This window comes from Colias eurytheme, chromosome 1 (assembly GCF_061535395.1).
Source record: "Colias eurytheme isolate Ceu_HAF_F1 chromosome 1, ilColEury1 Martin Lab GWU primary, whole genome shotgun sequence".
Classification (NCBI taxonomy): Eukaryota; Metazoa; Arthropoda; class Insecta; order Lepidoptera; family Pieridae; genus Colias; species Colias eurytheme.
The window spans coordinates 15,097,112-15,115,146 of NC_142980.1; the positions used below are offsets into that span (position 1 = coordinate 15,097,112).

General features: G+C 34.5%; 2 protein-coding genes across 3 annotated transcripts in view; one reads left to right on the plus strand and one right to left on the minus strand.

Moving 5' to 3' along the window:
* Window positions 1–252: 252 nt before the first annotated feature.
* Sh (Potassium voltage-gated channel protein Shaker) overlaps window positions 253–18,035 on the minus strand; it is a 153,155-nt gene continuing 135,372 nt past the window's right edge. The window contains exons 4-10 of one of the 2 annotated variants that reach the window (XM_090106140.1): window positions 7,057–7,160; window positions 5,731–5,892; window positions 4,528–5,171; window positions 3,919–4,048; window positions 2,407–2,612; window positions 582–805; window positions 253–423 (exon numbers count right to left, since the gene is read on the minus strand). In XM_090106140.1, the coding sequence (XP_089962266.1) occupies window positions 253–423; window positions 582–805; window positions 2,407–2,612; window positions 3,919–4,048; window positions 4,528–5,171; window positions 5,731–5,892; window positions 7,057–7,160 (1,641 nt within the window). Of the gene's footprint in view, window positions 424–581; window positions 806–1,579; window positions 2,272–2,406; window positions 2,613–3,918; window positions 4,049–4,527; window positions 5,172–5,730; window positions 5,893–7,056; window positions 7,161–18,035 lie in introns of those variants that run through there. The other variant, XM_090106135.1, reaches the window with a different exon arrangement.
* LOC149911402 (uncharacterized) lies at window positions 14,035–16,982 on the plus strand. Its single transcript, XM_090106644.1, has 3 exons — window positions 14,035–14,529; window positions 14,682–14,795; window positions 14,911–16,982. Exons 1-3 carry the CDS (start codon window positions 14,316–14,318, stop codon window positions 16,980–16,982), a joined length of 2,400 nt encoding a protein of 799 aa, XP_089962770.1. The 5' UTR covers window positions 14,035–14,315.

Sequence of the window (18,035 nt, forward strand, 5' to 3'; positions counted from 1 at the left end):
TTTTACTCTATTGATAATAGTGTAATTATTCTGGTTTTGATTATTTTGACATAAATTTACAATAATTAAAAACAACAAATCGTATTTGCATAAAATATAAAACGTGTAGGTACTTGATTTCTGTATCGATTGAAGCTTAAACAGTATTTACATAACCTGCTATGTAATGATTTTGAAAGTGATAGCAAAATATATCGATTGAGCGTTATGAAAGTGTTGAAAGTCGTATGTCCAGGATACATTACCCGTTGGTCAGACGTCTGTTTCGATGGAGTCCGTGCCGCTCGCGCAGTGGAGGTGGTTGACGCGGACGTTGCAGGGCGCCCGTCGGCGCGGGTCGCGGCGCGCGTTGTCAGCCGCAAGGGCGCGCGCGTTGCGCTTTGCCAACGCGGCTTGTTGTTTCATCAGTTCATGCTGTTTCATCTAATACAAGTATTACACATAAATACCAACGACATTTCCTTAATTTAACTTAAATTAAAGAGGTACATTCCATCGCACAGCTTATAAATTAGGTTATGATAGAGTTACTACTATGAAAAGTGCAGATTAAACGGATGATGACTTGTAGTGGTTTTTACCTGGTTGAGACGCAGGGCATCTAGATGTTCTAGAGTGGCGATATCATCGCAGGTGCCTGCCGCCTCCATGGCCGCTTGTTGTTCTAACAGCAGCCGCTCTTCTTCTCGTAACCGACGCAAGTTGGTCTCTAAGTGTGGATCGGTTACGAGAGCTGATTCATCGAACTCCATCATATCGGAAGAGGAGTCATCGCTGACAGAAGTCTTCTTGATTGGTCCTGAAACTGTATAGACGATTAGGATTGACGAATTGATCCCAATGTTAGGTGTTACTGGGTTAGTATAGCTTAATGGTTGTGAGCAGTATTAGTTTTAAGGAATACATTGCAGGACATTTGAGCTTTTACGTTGTTATAATGGCAATCAAGCTATTATATCCAAACCATATTGTATCCTAACCATGCTTTGGTAAAGGTTGCTAGAAGCGTTCAATATCTGTGTGGACGGAGTGTTTTAAGGTTTTCAATGTTTAGTCGAAAGGTAAACCTTTATGCGGAATATTATGATACTGAATTCGCAAAGAACTTGTCACCATGTTCAAAATAGAACAGTGGCTTGCTAAAGAACAAAATCTTGTTACGTTATGGTATTTACGATTTATGTCGCATTTGCTAACAGCCTGGTGCTACCACGATGTGCAAATCGGATTACTGCTGTAATGCTCCTCATGTGCTAGCGCTACGGCCGGCTTAGTAACAAGCCATGGAAACCTGTGAGAATACTTAGAACCTTTCAGGGATTTCCGCGAGATTTTAATGTGGTGTTGGGTTAAACACAATTTAGCCTTAATTACATTACTGCGCTATATATAGCTTCTAGCACTCGTAATAAAGTAGTTATCTAACCGATGCAGAAGTAAGACAGGATAGAATAACTAAAGACACACAATAATGAGCAAATGATAAAAACAAGCAAATAAAAATGATAAAAAATAAAAATAACTTACAGAATTCCCGATAAGTTTGGTAACAAAATTATATGACAACGAATAATTTTTTGGGATGTTTATTAGTTATTTCACTTAACCTAACCTGTAGAAAGTTTTAATTTATAACCACGCAAACAGTACCTAAAACTATTTGTACTATAAGCTCTAACATTATTGAACTCATAAAATTTGACGAAGTAATTTCGAAATTAATTTATGTATGGTTAAAATTTTCGTTGAATCATAATTACACACAATACATGCTTTTATAATAATATAATACTTGGCTGATGGGATCGATATCAATAGTATCAATTAGCGATCTTGTGCTATTCATTTAAAAATTATTTAAATCGTAATATGTACTTAGTGCTCCTTTAGCACATAAAACTATTCATGTTAGCATATCATTAATGTAATTAACAATATCAGTCTTCGTCTAACATTTCGTAAAAATCACGCTATCACGTAAAAATACATAACAGAAAACAGACTGTTCGTTTTCAAATGTTCAAAAATAAACGCGCGTCGTCTAAGAACGTTTAAAAATAAATGTGTCGCAAACATAACTAGAACAAAAAAAACATGTTTTATTACCGTATTTTTACAACACTTAAAACTAATATTTACATCAACACAATATTGTGTCTTATTCGATAATATCACAAGAATCGTCTCTTTCGATGATTAAAAGTGTCAATTGAACTAAAACATCACTAAATAGTCAATGGTCATAGTAGTCGTCGCGTTCATCGTCCCGCCCTGAAAATACGGAAAACAAAACAAATGAATCATATGAAACAAAACAAAAAACGGTAAACATCGAAAAATAAAAGTGGTAAAAAAATAAATAAATAAAAGATCGCGTAATGAAATCATGTCGCTATTGAGACTTACCTAAATATGGTTCCCCCATGGTACCCGGCAGATAAGGACAGCTAGTCACGTGATTGAAGTTCTGTGATTGCATCTCCTCCTGGTCGGTTTCGCGGTGGTAGAAGTAGTTGAAGTTGGACACGATGACAGGCACCGGCAGCGCGATCGTAAGCACACCAGCGATCGCGCACAGCGACCCCACGATCTTGCCCCACACGCCGACAGGCCTATTGAATTAATCGCTAATTACAAAAACGTCACTCCAATTGAAGCGTTCGAGCCAAACGATACTACTAAAACAATGATGATGTACATGCGGTAATACATACCCTATATTCCACTTTAATCTATTGAATAAATCGAAATAACATTTCGCTTTTGCAGTATCACTTTCATTCGTCACCATCCAATCTCGCCAGCATTATACATATTTTATTGCAATGCAATTCAAAAATTCTAAATATATGGCCAATAATACACATTCGTCTCGACTGACACGTGCTATCAGAGAATTCGCAATGCAATACCAAATAATTCATAAAATTCTGATAACACGTTTCTTTATCAAGACGTTGTTATTATTGGGCATAAGAAAATTATAAAATAATCTTAATAATAACACATAGTTCCCTAAAACAGATATCTCTATCATGCAGTTTTTGGCTAACATAAATAGTACAAGTACATAACTCTATCGAAAATGGTGTGAACGTTAATAATGAGGGTTCGACGATGGAACGAAACGAAGCGCTGATGCCTGAGATCCAATTTTACACATAAGCGACATTTTGCGTAATTCACCACGTTATTTCTTACGTTAATATCTTTTGTTATTGTATGAGGATCTTTCGTTACATATAATTAAAAAGCCCATTTATAAATAACATGATATATGTTAATACGATTAAAATTTTAAGTAGGACAACAGTTACCTTTTTCTAATCTAATACCTATAAGAAAACTTCGGTGATCACCATTTTCGATAATTTAACAGATTTTTATTTACAATTTCCACAACAACAATTTGGAATAGTGGTCACACTGAAGCAGAAGCATTGGGTGGGGATAAACATTTACTGTACAAATCAAACACCAATTCAACTAGATTCAGAATAATCTGGTTGAAATGTTAACAACGAAAGCAATTCTTCGAATGATTACGCTTTGGAAAGGGCGATTGTTATATCTACGACTGATCATCTCCAAGTCAAATCGCTAATAATCGGTGTGGTCATTACACGTATGTGCTATGTGTAAAATAGATTCAGACTGGAATCGACATAACATAATATAATAAGAATGCTAAATAATGACATGAATACGTGCAGATAGAAATAAAAATCAATGAATTAAAAAAATACTATTCGATCCTTAGCGAACTGAAGATAAAACCAAAGAAAAGCATATTATGTATGAAGTTAAATGATGTATCAAAAATCACAATCATGGTAAAGTATCAAAAAGAAACAGCGATGAAATGAAACGACGTAAAATACAAAAAAATGATGTTAGGGTGTATTCGCTGAATCATACGTCATGTCTCCGTATCCTACGGTCGTCATGGTAACGACCGCCCACCAAAACGCATCAGGTATCGATTTGAAGAAGCTATTTTCGCTTCCCGCTTCCGCGAAGTACACCGCAGACGAAAACAGCACCACACCTTTAAGCACACATGAAGGCGCATACAGTGGGAATACGACGCGTGGAGGCGGTTGGGAGCAGGCGCGGGACGGGTCGCGGCGCGTTAGTTACCTCATGTCCCCATAGCCAACCGTGGTCATAGTTATAACGGCCCACCAAAAGGCATCCGGTATGGAAGAGAAATTTGAATCAGGGCGATCTTTTTCTGCGAAATATACGGCACTGGAGAAAACGACCACCCCTGTGAACACAAAGTATGTTGTGCACGCGTTTCTGCGGCCGACCCGCGCTGCTCAGCACCACGCTAGGCCAATTCTCTTCACACGTTCCAATTTGGACTTCCTCATAAAAATCTAATATTACTAAATTCTCAAAAATTGTTCAACCAGTTATTTAATATTAAAATAATAAATTTCAATTGTGCATTGCGCTTATACTCAACTAAACTTATAAGGAATCTGTACATTGTCATTACGACGCAACATTTAATGTACTCACCGATGAAGAGGAAGAATATTAACAATCCAAGTTCTCGCATAGAAGCTTTGAGGGTGCGTCCTAAGATCTGCAGACCCTTGGAATGACGTGACAACTTGAAGATCCGAAAGACTCGCACGAGACGTATCACTCTCAGGATCGCTAAGCTCATCGCCTGGTTCGTCGATTTGTCTTGCGGCGAGACCGGAGCCCGCGGTAGATTCAGCGTGTCCTCTTCTTCAGCAACGACGGTAGCAAGCGTGATGAAATAGGGAATAATAGCTATGATATCTATTATGTTCATCACGTCTCTGAAGAAGTTGAATTTGTTCGGACATGCTAAAAATCGCACTATCAACTCGAAGGTAAACCAGATGATACACAAAGTTTCTATTAAGAAAAATGGATCAGTAATATCCGGCACTTCGTCTTCTTCGATCTTGGTGCCATTGGTGGTGGTGTTGTAGACTTTGTAGTGTTTGAATTCGGGCAATGTCTCGAGGCAGAAGATGACGATGGACAGGAGGATGACGAAGACGGAGATGATGGCAACGACGCGGGCGGCTTGGGAGCTCTCAGGGTATTCGAAGAGCAGCCAGATTTTGCGTTGGCGTTCGTTTGAGGGGAGAGGCTTTTCCTCTTCCTTGATGAAACCCTCATCCTCACTGAAACATTGTGTTGTATTAATCAAAGTACTCCACACTTAAATTAATTAAGCAAATAAAAATAATTATTTGAAGATACGGGTGGAGCTTAATTTATAATATTATTATCCTTTTATTTTTATGAAATGTCAGTATAAAATTATTTTTATTATCTATTGAACGTGTTGTGAAATGTCAGTTCAAAGCAAACTTTTAGATATTTTGTACGATAAAAGAGAAACAATAAAATATTTCATGTAAGTCGATTCACGCGACTCTTGAAGTATTGAAAGCTCGTTTGAAGATATAATTGCTCGTTCACCTCGCTCGTTTCAAAATTGTGTTACGTAACTCGTACGATATAATAATTAACATCAATTTTAAACATTTGAGCACATTTTAATACTAACAGGCATAAACGAGTCGTTTATATAATATTATATTCTCTAATGTTTACGATGTTCCAAATGGATGGGACGATGGATGTGACATTATCATTGAGTAACCTTTCAAATTTGCACATTTTCTAAGCCTTTTTTAAATAGATCTGTACACAATACACAAATAAACGTATAATCACCGGAATTTGTTGGTTGCCTGTTCACCAAGTTCGTAAAATTTAATTTCTTCCGAGAATACATCGAGTGGCACGTTGACTGGGCGACGTAACCGCCCGCCACTCTGGTAGTAGTAGAGGATTGCGTCAAAAGACGGTCTGTTTCTATCAAAGAAGTACTCGTTCCTGTAATTAAGGATCAAGTTAGAAAATTACACTTAATGAGCCAGAGCCTAGAGAGTAATGGACTGGTGTAAAGTAGAAACTCAAAGTTAATTGTTAATGACAAAGACGTAATAGTGGAACAAAAATGTACAGGTATAATTTCTGAGAGGCTTTATATTCAAGTTGTTGATGTAGTTATAAAATTTGTATAGACGAAATTACGTGTGATACAGATTAATTAATAGTAAGAATTAATACGTGATTTCGACCGAATTGTTAGGATTATAACGTATCCATTTATCAACAGAATGCTGATAGGAATTACGTGGGCTATGCCTTTAATTACCTAGATCTGAGCTTGATATCCTAGGTTAAGCAAACAAGTCATTAGCGCTGTGGATTTTGAATCTGCAACCGCCCACATTTAGCGCAAAGTAGAATAGTTCAAATGTATTTTACTATTTACACAACATAAGACTTGTTAAAGCTTGTATTTATAATGTTACTAGCGGTCCGCCCCGGCTTCGCCCGTGGTACATATTTACGTTTTCTCTACATAAAAACCATCCTCGTACTTCAAGGAATATAATAAAAAAAGAATTATCGAAATCGGTTCAGCCGTTCTCGAGTTATGCGCTTACCAACACATTTTGCGATTCATTTTTATATATAAAGAAGAAGATTAAAGGTTGTATTTTTTTTAAGTTTTAGACAAAGCGGTTGAAGCCGAGGGCAAAAAGCTAGTTTATTATACATATCTAACAATGAAACCCGTTTTCCTTGGTCACGGCATCACGCGTGAACGGGTGGACCAATTTCCATAATTCTTTTTTTAATATAATCCTTGAAGTACGAGGATGGTTCTTATAAAAAAAAAACATATAAACATGTTCCACAGGCGAAGCCGGAGCGGACCGCTAGTTTTGAATAAAAATTAAGTAGCGGTATGATAGAGCATTGTATAGTCATAATACCATGCTATTCATAATGCTATGATGTGTCAGCAACTCTTCCCAGATAGTCTGTGTGCGTGTGTGAGTGTGATTTTATATTAATCGTGTCGTTGGCTAATCAACGGCTAAAGATGGACCGTTCTTTATATTTATAACCTCGTGTAGATCCTTGAATTGAGCTGTATCTTCTACCAAGTTTGTATGAAACATAGAACGTATTCAGTTGTTTTACCTAAGAGGGTCGAAGTATCTTATCCTGCGCGATGGATCGCCCAAGAGTGTCTCCGGGAATTGGTTTAATGTCCTAAGTTGTGTCTCAAATCTAAGGCCGCTTACCTGTGGGAAAATAATGTATTGTTAATATCATTGATACAACTAAGTACAATTTTCTAAATAGTACACAAAAAGAAATAATTTTCTTCAAAAACGATTAAATTATGGTCGACTTTGTCAGTTATCACGTAATGTATAGTATCTGTCTTCACGTTGAAGGCGTGAAGCTCTTCCCTATCGTCAATAAAAAAAAAAAACGTTGAAGGCAGTGACTATAAATAAACACAATGATTCGTTATTTATATGTCTATTATATAAAAAGTAATCTCCTTTACAGGGTGTTAAGAAGCCATTTCTCTTTGTCTGCTATTAATTTCTATTTACCTTTATTAAGCGTATCTTTATGGAAGTAAAAGCTGCTTAATTAATAAATTTAATGAGTAAAATTATTATAGAGTTCTGGGAAATGTCTGACACTGAAAAGGCATATTATTTGTCACATAATAAAGGCTTGAAATTTGCTTGAAATCGTTTTTTAGTTACGTATAATATGTATACATTACTGGATATTTCCCTGAAATCCTGCAAGGTTTGCCTAATTATTTCATACAGTATATATGTATTTAAAGTCGGTAAACCATTTATAGAAAAACAAAAGTAAATGACAAACCGACTTTGTCGATCTTTGTTTTATTTCATTTGTCCTTCACGAATATATGAAAACATCAGAAAATATTACGAAAACAACTATTAAGAAATTCATAAAGCGGTAGTTTGCCAGGATAAATCTTCGTTGGCATAAAACTGACATTATCGAACTTAACTAGACCGACCAGCGACATCATAATATCATTGAAGCGGTATCCAAACGATAACTTCAAAATTAGCGTAAAGAAGTTTGAAATTAGCATGTATATAGACCGGGAGATACTGACACAAAATTTCGAGTCATTTGTAACAGGATGGCGGTTCTACAGGGTTCTTAGTACGCAATGACAAAAAGAAAAATGATGGTGTGAACGCTGGTACCGGCGGCTTAGTCGCGTGGGCGTTAGTCGAACTCGTCGGAAAATAGCGAAAGTCAAACGATTTGTAACAGTATGGCACTTATTTTTCCTGTAAGTTTGAGGATCAACGAATATAAATACAAAATTTCAAAGATCTAGGTGTTGGAAATCTTCACTTACATAAATTAATAATAAATTTATTTTTCAAGTATGACAGCACTTTTTCCCCCTACTAGAAGTATGGCAAATATAATAATGGTCACATTTTATCAAATACTCTCCAAAAAGCCAAATGCAATACTGGTACAAAAAGATAGTCGAAATAAAAAAATTTTGCAGATTTTCGGCGGTATGGCGACCATTTGGAATCGTCCGAAAAGTATGGCATGGCGATTTTCGTAAATGGCTGCACGACGATGGTTACCTGTGCAAAAGTTATCTTGGTACAAATGGTTGAATAATTGTTTTTTTTAAATCAACACATTCGCGTCGGTATGGCGGGCTGTAAGTCATACCGGAAAAGTATGGCATGACACTACCGCCTACTTCTTTTTTATGGGCTATCGGTAAATTCTAAAATTTTTGTGTTACAAATCGTTTGACTTTCGCTATTTTTCCGACGAGTTCGACTAACGCCCACGCGACTAACCCACCGGTACCAGCGTTCACACCATCATTTTTCTTTTTGTCATTGCGTACTAAGACCCCTGTAGAACCGCCATCCTGTTACAAATGACTCGAAATTTTGTGTCAGTATCTCCCGGTCTAATATCGCTTGTACAAGTATATATAAAATGTCTAGTTATTCGGGGAACGTGTCTTGACCTACTTATTGTCTTCTCGGGGCTGAGACCCGACCGCTGCGACACTATCATATAAAAACATTTGCACACAAGCTCTGAACAGTTATGGGGATGAAAAGCAAAATAAACTGATCTTTGAGTTTCGGATTGGACTAGTCTTCAGATTATAGTATGCGGCACGTTTGACATTAGTTGGCAAATATTATGTGACTTGGTGGAAAAATCGGTTCTTTGTGTTTGTTTATTTTACTCTGTGATATTTTTATAATGTGATTGGGGTTTTTTCCATATTGGAAAGTTGATAGTTAATGTTTGGGGAGTTTGTTATTTTGTAGTATTATTGAAGTTTATTAGTTCAAAGTGAATCGATTACATTTTCAAAATAAATGTAGGTATTTTTTCTATATTCTACAGTCCTTTATTTGATGAGACTCTCCCATATCATACCGCATGTGCCATAATATACAGCTTTCTAATCTCAAATTTGAGTTAGATCTTAATGTATCTTTATTTTTCTAAAACTATACCTAGTCTAGAAGACGTTGCGGTCAGAACTACTATAAAAAGTATGACATTTATGTCCATTAATGTATCTGCATACCTAGCAATAAAAACTTCCATCTTTTGTCGCATCGCAACACTAAGAAACTATTTTCAACGTAGCTTTTAGAGGCCTAGTTATTTTTACAACACTCGTCTATTTTTAGAAAATGAGATAAATGTTGCGACATTGAAATTTAATAATATTCTAAAATGTTAATTTTAGAGTTAAAGGACGAATGCAATGTTAACGCTCTCAATTGCGAGGTAAAATTTGGGATAAGTCTACGTTCTTTTCTACGGGTTACGGAAATTTTCTATAAAGATTTCATCACTGAATAAAAGTATAAAATTTTGAAAGAATTAACATTCTTTCAAAATTTTATAAATGAGACAAATGTTACGATTCCCTAGTACTTTACTCAAACTATAAAGTAATTTAAGAGGATCAAACTTGTGAGCATACCTAACTCAAACTCAAACTCAAACATTTATTCATTCAATTAGACTTCTTATAGAAGCACTTTTGAAACGTCATTACATATTTTAAAATTTACCACCGATTCGGAAAGCAGTATCTACGGAGAAGAACCGGCAAGAAACTCCATAGTTGCTCTTTTAAATCATGTCAGTTTTACAATTTTACAAAATACATATAACATTATAATATATTATAATAACATGCCAAAGAACTGTCCTGTGGTTTTTTCGCGACAACCCTCCATGGGTTTTTATCGTCCATATATTCCTGAATACTGTAGTACGCTCTCTAAACTAGTACATTTTTTATATAAGTTTTAAATTTAGAACTACTAAACTCTTTAATATTATATAATTCTATTGTAAAAGCCTAACCTAACTAATTATACACATATATCCATATTATGAATTTGAAAAATATGCGTGAAAAAATGTCTGTCTCATGTTCAACACAGATAAAGTGTTTTTACTATTGCAATTTTTGAATGAAGATTAATGTTCATAAATCATTTTTACGTTCTAAAAATGACATAATATATTATGTATTTATTCAAGTGTATCTATACGACTCCAAGTTGATTCTACTACTTAATTGTTAATCAAACTTCAACATAAATAAAATGATTGCAGGGATACCTATACCAGAAAACACAAAACTCATTACATAATGCTTTTCCCATAGCCATTCCCTTTCACGAAATTTACTTTCAGATAGTACCTATGGGGTTTTATCCCTACCATATTGTGTTTGGGATCTCATGTGCAATGCTTCGGCAGGTTCGTCTTTAAGGAATTCAGGTGTAATATAATATAATATGGGTAACAGTAGCTTTGCCTTGCTCAGGTTTTGATTAAAAGAAATAAGGTTTATATCATGAATATTCTTCTTTAATACGATTGATAGGATTGTTTTAATACATTTTGCAGAATTTCACACCTTTTAGAATAACGACATTGAATTCCAAGTAAAAACGTTTCTATTAATCCAGATGGAACTATAGTTAATTAATCTATCTAATGAATATTGCATTCTGCTGTTAAACCATAAATGGATTTCTATTTGCATACTGAAACTCATTCCACATCTCAAATGAAATGGAAACGCTTTTAACTCGTTACAAAGTGTCAAAAGTTGGTCTAAAGTCTATATAGGTACATGACAAGTCTAGGTCACAGGTAAATGTAGAATATTTTTGGGTAATAGGTTACACGAGTTCTGCTTTTAAAGTTGGGGCCTTCATCCGTTATTTGGATAGTTAGTCAATTCTCTGGTCCAAACATGGCGACGTGTAGCGAACAGACGTAAATTAACTTGATGTTTTTAAAGATTTGTTTTTTGGTTACATTGAATATTTTTATATCTCCTAGCTGCTCATAAACTATCGGGGTGAACATACTTTTCACACAGAACGATTAATAAAGAGAAGACACATGCATTAGTATTTTCATGTATAACAAAACCTAACCACTTAATTATCTGCTGACCCTTTCACAGGCGTAAACATCTTAAATTATCCCGGAATAATAAATATTGCATTCCATTTTTTACAACACTTAAGGTTTGCTAAATCAGATTCTGGCAAGGCAAGTAAATTTGAGGAGTTCTCTCGTGCCAAGTAGGTCAAATCAGGTGTACTTATATTTGTTCGATATTCGGCGGATGGAGAGGGAAGCGTCCTCTTTCTTTCAGAGCCTTTCTTGTTGACCTTTACGCGTTTTGCGGAGTTATCCCTATGTATTTATAATCATCTAAAAATACTTTTCTATTTACAGATTTTGAATAATGTGTCTCAGATGTGTGATGAGAATTAAACACGATGTTCTCTTTGAAGCTGTTCTAATATATGAATATAAATTAATAAATTACCGAATTATAATGAGCTTTCTGTTTTGGGTACGTGACTCTACGTAAACATGGTATGATAAAATATTACTGATAATGAAATATAAGTAATTATAGTCTAAGCAACATACAGTAACGTATAAATAAAAGAATTATATAATTAATAGTAACATTACATGGACTACAGACAACCTTACAAAAAAAAGATACTTGTAATATAAATGAATAGATGCTCGATCGGTCAAGGTCCAGGTGAAGTATATATATAACTAATTAAATATTAATGCGGAAGACAAGGATAAAATCCGAAGACACTGCTCCTTACAAAACGTTAAAGCTATAATTTTAGCATGATCCTTGGCAATATTGTTCGGAATGCGAGTCTACGTCTACAATTCGACAATCCACTTGAACTATTGTTTCTAACCTGTCCAGTTCGGTTCTAACCAATTAAGAAGTGAAGCCTCCTCGATACCACTCGCAAGTCGCAATATATCCCAGCGAATTGTTGAAGATATCATAATATTATTGTTACCGTAGTACTACCGAAATAACCACCCCTTTATGGTAGGTGTATAATTCTTATAAATAAAAAAACAATTATCGTCGAAAGTTTAGGGATAAAAAGAAAATTCGTTTTTTTGAAATGGGTTGAAAAGTTATTCATTTTCAAATATCCACTGCACTGAAACTCAAATATACCGCCCTATAATCTGTCAGCAGACAAGAATTAGCCCCACAAATTGTAAGTACACGTACAACAAAATAACATGTCACATAATAGGAACATGTAAAGGAAAATAACATGCCCTCAAGTCAATAGACACATGTAACCTATCTATATCGTAGCTTCGACGTTCAGCGGTCAATCGGTTAATCTATAATCCGATGTAACAATCAATTAATTATTTTGCTAATGGCACCTGTTAGGCCCACGAGGTACTCGTTAGCATGATTACCTATTGTAACGTTTATTAAATAATCACCTGTATGCTAGCATAATAAATGGCAGCCGATTTATCCGCCTATCGCAAGTCGCTTGGATGGAATGATGAATGATGCAGGAGTGAACTTCGTTTATCAAATCCGAGTCGACTGTAAATATTTTACGTGGTTTTATTTATTTCATCTACGCATCCAATTTCTTTATGGAAAATTACAAAGACTTAATGCTAAAAGACGAAATGAATAAGGTTTTGTTATATTCAATCATCTCGCCGAAAAGAGACTTAACTTTTATATTAAAAAAATTGCGTCTTATTTTTTTCATCCTTATGTAGATATTGCTCAGCAAAAAAATGAAACGTGAGGGTGTAAGTACACTTTCAATACCTTATTACCATTTGTATTTTAATATGACTGTTGAAAGATTCTTTTAATATATTTTACACACATTTCTCTTTGAGGTTAACAACACGAGTGTATTTATGTTCCATAAAATATAAAACGATTCATTTTGCTTTCTGTAGGATTTGGCGTCGTTTCCAAGACGTTATATTGAAAAGGTAATTGAATACATTTAAATATGGGATGGAGATATTATTTGACGCAGATTTGTAATACAATTATGAAAGAAATAAGACGATCCTTACAAAAAGCGGGGATGTTTTTCCTTTTTGATATACACAAAACAGCAGAGAAAAGAAATTAATTTCTAAGCCGTCTCTACTATAATACAAAGTGTAGGTACTAGACTTTTGTTTTGCCAGAACTAAGGCTATTCCGTCACTAAGGAAGCTGTATTCCAACACGAGACTACTAATGAACGTAAACTCGAGTAGCGTGGAGATTGAAGAGCCATATTTCAAACACAGACAACGCGATGGCCAGTTGTAAATAATCAGTGAAATAGTGCGAAACGGGCCAATTAAACATGATTTAAAGCAAGTAAACACGGTCGAGTGGCAATCAACACATCGCCTCTTTGCGAGAAAAACGTGATATTTCGCAAAATGTTTTTTTTTTTTTATTTGATAATCGAAACCGCCGTATTCAACTTTATTTTGTGCAAAAACGTGGTGTTTTAAAAGTGAAGGACAGCGAGACCATGAGCGAAAAGGACGTCACTACAGTGGTACGTTGCGTTATCGCGTTGTCCCTTTCACATAGTACTCTGTTTTCAACACTGTGACAAGTTAGTTTTCTCTTTAAGCGCCAAAGGTAAGGAGCTCTCAGTTTTCTGCAAAAACGTGATATCACGAGTGTACCACAGTTTTATTGCAAACATATCTTTAAATTCAGTGATATTTTTTGTTATTATACTGTGGTAAAGCAATATAACTCGGTTTTCTTGAAAAAATGTTTCAAATGCAACTTTTTATAAAATCTGATATCACGTTGTTGTTGAAATAATAACATTTTTGAATTGTGATATCATAAGGTGTAACATTGTTGATGATGAATGGTTTTTTATTACAAGAAATGAGTGATGGTCATTTATTGTTGTTTCGTTTTTATAGATATGTTTCTTATTTCAATGCAATACATAATGATTTATCACGTTGTAAGCACTAAAAGAAAATACTATTAAGACTTATTTTTTCAGATGGGGACGCGGTCCAAATACTTAGTTTTATTAGCAACAAAAGAAAATAATGACGGAGAACAAAGCAATTCCATTTCTCAAATGGAAATACATGAAAATGAAAGCGACAACAATAATATCGAGCAAGGCGATTCAACTTTTCCAATGGAAACTAACTATGAAAGCAACCGAAATGAGGAGGTGACTGGTTGCAGCGCTGCAGCAGTTGCCGAATGTAAGTAACATTATTAGTTAATTTTATTGTATGTAATGTTATTCGACGCCCGTCTTTTCGTGTGTTTCGTGTGAGGCTTATAGATGGTAAAGTGAAGCGTGGAAAACATTATGGTAGTTATCATAATATTTATCATTTTGATATTGTTTTAGACAAAGAAGACTCAATGGTCACTAATCGTCGCCGTTGTGAATCAACTAGTAGTAGCACCAGTAGTTCCTCAAGTAGCAGTAGTTCATCAAGCAGTGGTCCGTCTTTCTACGAAGGTATAAATTTAATAAAACTCATATTATTGTGGGTACTCGATAACTGTATCTTACATTTATTTACTGACTTATAGATAATTGAAAGTTTAATAGATTTTTTTTGGTTTTTTTTTAGATAGTGATGATTCCGTAAAAGACCCCAACTATGAAATTATGAAACCAGCACGTGTGAGCTCTTCAGAATCTGACGACAACAATGACGTCTATACCAACATCGACTTTCGAAAGGATCAAGACGTTTTTCATTCTAGTGCAGCTACTGTAAGCACAGTACTCAATGCTATAGACCTGAATGTGACCCCAACAGATGAGCATGAAATTGTATTTCATACCGTAAATCAACAGGACCTGCTAATATCAGAAAATGAACCACCTGCCGTCGAAAATGTTAGCACCACGCAAGTAGAGTCAAATGAACCAGATAATACCCCTACTAAAAAAGGTAAAAAAAGGCCCAAAAGAGAATTATTATGGAAAAAAAATGTTGCGAAGCGACTAAGAAACTGTGGAAAATCATACAAATCAACAAAAACTAATAAAATTATACCGGAACGTAAACTAAAACCATCTTGCAAAGAAACATGTACATTTAAATGTGGATCTAATATCACTGAGGAGCAAAGACAACAACTTTTAAAAGAATACTGGGATTTAGGCGAGATTGAAAAGCAATGGTCTTTCATCGCAAACAATATCGAAGTAGTCGTCCCTAAACATCGATACGTTAAAGTTAATCCGGACGGAACCATAGCATTAAATCGTGATAATAATAATGCTTTCTTTTTGACTGTTTCTGGAGTGAAGATTAGAGTATGTAAACTGTTTTTTAAGAACACTTTGGGGATTAATAATCGCCCTATAGAGACGGCTTTAAAGAAAAAAAATAAAGATACTAACATTTCATTAATGAAAGATAATCGTGGGTGTCATCAAAATCACAACAAAGTGGATGAAAATATAAAAGATGGTGTAAGAGTGTTTATTGAGTCAATACCAAAAATTGAATCGCACTACATTCGTGCTAACTCGAAAAGACATTACATCGATGGTAGCAAAGCTATTACAGATCTCCATAGGGACTATGTTGAACAATGTAAATCCCAAAATACCCGTTTTGCAACATACTTGATGTTCTATCGCATATTTACACAAGAATTTAACATTTCATTCTTTATTCCAAAAAAAGACTTGTGCGATATATGCGAAGTAAATAAAAATAGTACAGCTGAAGAGAAGGAGTTAGGAAAAGAAATCTATGAGATGCATCTAAGAGAAAAGCAATTGTCACGAATTGAGAAGGCAAACGACAAGAATAACAAAAATATTTTAGTTGCTGTTTACGATCTTCAAGCAGTCTTTCAATGCCCTAAGGGTGAAATTTCAGTTTTTTACTATAAGTCAAAACTGAATGTACTTAACTTGACAATTTATAATATTCAGACTAACAATGCTGAATGTTTCGTATGGGATGAATCAAACGCTAACAGAGGCGTAAACGAAATCGGCACTTGTGTATTCAAATATCTGATGAAAGTTTCAGAAACGGCCAAAGATCTGGATGTTGTCTTCTACTCAGATAACTGTGCTGGCCAGCAAAAAAACAAGTTTATGATAGCGATGTACCTATATGCTGTACAGACTTTGCCAAATCTCAAGTCAGTGACACATAAATATTTAATCAAGGGTCACACACAGAATGAAGGCGATTCAGCCCATTCTCAAATAGAAAGAGAAGTAAAACGTCAGTTAAGATCAGGTCCTATGTATACCCCTGACGCATTTATTGGTGCCATAAAATCTGCCAGAAAAAAAGGGGAGCCTTTCCATGTGAATGAATTGAGTTTCTGTGATATAAATGACTGGAAAAATGTATGCAACCTGATGAACTATGCGCTGGTAAAAGATGAAGATAATAACGCAGTGAAGTTTTCAGGAATAAAGGTAATACAAGTTAAAAAAGAGGACCCTAATGCCATATTTTTTAAAGATTCGTATGCCGACGTACAGTTCAAGAAGGCCATCGTTTTGAAGAAGAATAAGAAGATAAGTAACAATACCAATATTGAATTGAAAAAAGCTTATACTCGGAAACCTGGATTAGCCGAAAAAAAGAAAAAGGATATCATGGATTTGGTTAATAAAAACCTCATCCCAAGATATTATAAGCCATTCTTTGAAGCCTTGTAAGTTTTAATAATACTGTTTTGGAAATGAATGGCATTTCAGCACAAAATATGAGTGATATGGTTTTATCTATTTAAAGTTTTAATAGGCGATTTTTATGTTTTTTGTTATTATAATGTTTAAGATTTTGCTCATAGAGGAGATTTATGTTTTGATAATTATTATTTTTTGTTTAGAATTTTGCTTACTTTATAAACATACGTTTATAAAGTAAGCACTTAATTGTGCAAATTTACTGATTACTTAGTTTATGACCGAGACTGAAAACTTAGATTACTAGTTTTTTGAGATTATATAATTAAGATGATTACAATGTAAGAAGAAATAAGCATAAAGTGAGAAGAATATTGATTACATTCAATAAAGGCTGACTAACTGTTGATTAGTAATAGTTTTGTCCAAAGAAACCACTGTTTAGCTACAACTATTTCATCTGTTTAATAAATGTTTCTAATTTCAACAATGTGTTTTTATATTATAATTTAGCATAAAATAAAAATAATAGCATCAACAACGTGACAGATTAATTTGCTACATCGTTCTTCTTATACTTTTTCAGAAAAAATGTGACATATTTTTTCCTTTTTTTTTTAATGCTTTTTTTGTCCTAAAATCTTTTAAATTAGGGTATTTTTTTTTGCATTATGCAATAGTTAATAAGATAATTCATATAATTTGTTATAGATGTAACCCATAAAAACGTTCATTTACCTAATATACCTTTTTGAAAGTTTAAAAATGCTCTCCTGTAAAATCGCCTTTTTCGAAATAACACGGTTTCGTCGCAAAGAGGCGACATATACTTACCATTTACGAACAGGTGGCGGAATGGGATAGCTTTTATGCGTTTATTGATAGATGCTTCGAGAGATGGATTTCATTTATTTACTCGTCGGATTATGCGCGGGTTTGCGTGGAAACGCAATGTCAAATAATATTTGCTTATTTGCTTGTTTACTCTACACGAGGTGATTAACTGTAAGTTAATGGATTCATATCACACCACTTGTGAATAATGTTTAAGTTCTTATAAATTATTTTATAGACTATTAAGCT

Bases quoted from the DNA above. Each gene is read 5' to 3' on its own strand.
- LOC149911402 (XM_090106644.1), top strand. From the start codon at position 14,316: ATGGGGACGCGGTCCAAATACTTAGTTTTATTAGCAACAAAAGAAAAT. The intron at 14,530-14,681 runs GTAAGTAACATT...ATATTGTTTTAG, and splicing joins CGCTGCAGCAGTTGCCGAAT to ACAAAGAAGACTCAATGGTC. The intron at 14,796-14,910 runs GTATAAATTTAA...GTTTTTTTTTAG, and splicing joins TGGTCCGTCTTTCTACGAAG to ATAGTGATGATTCCGTAAAA.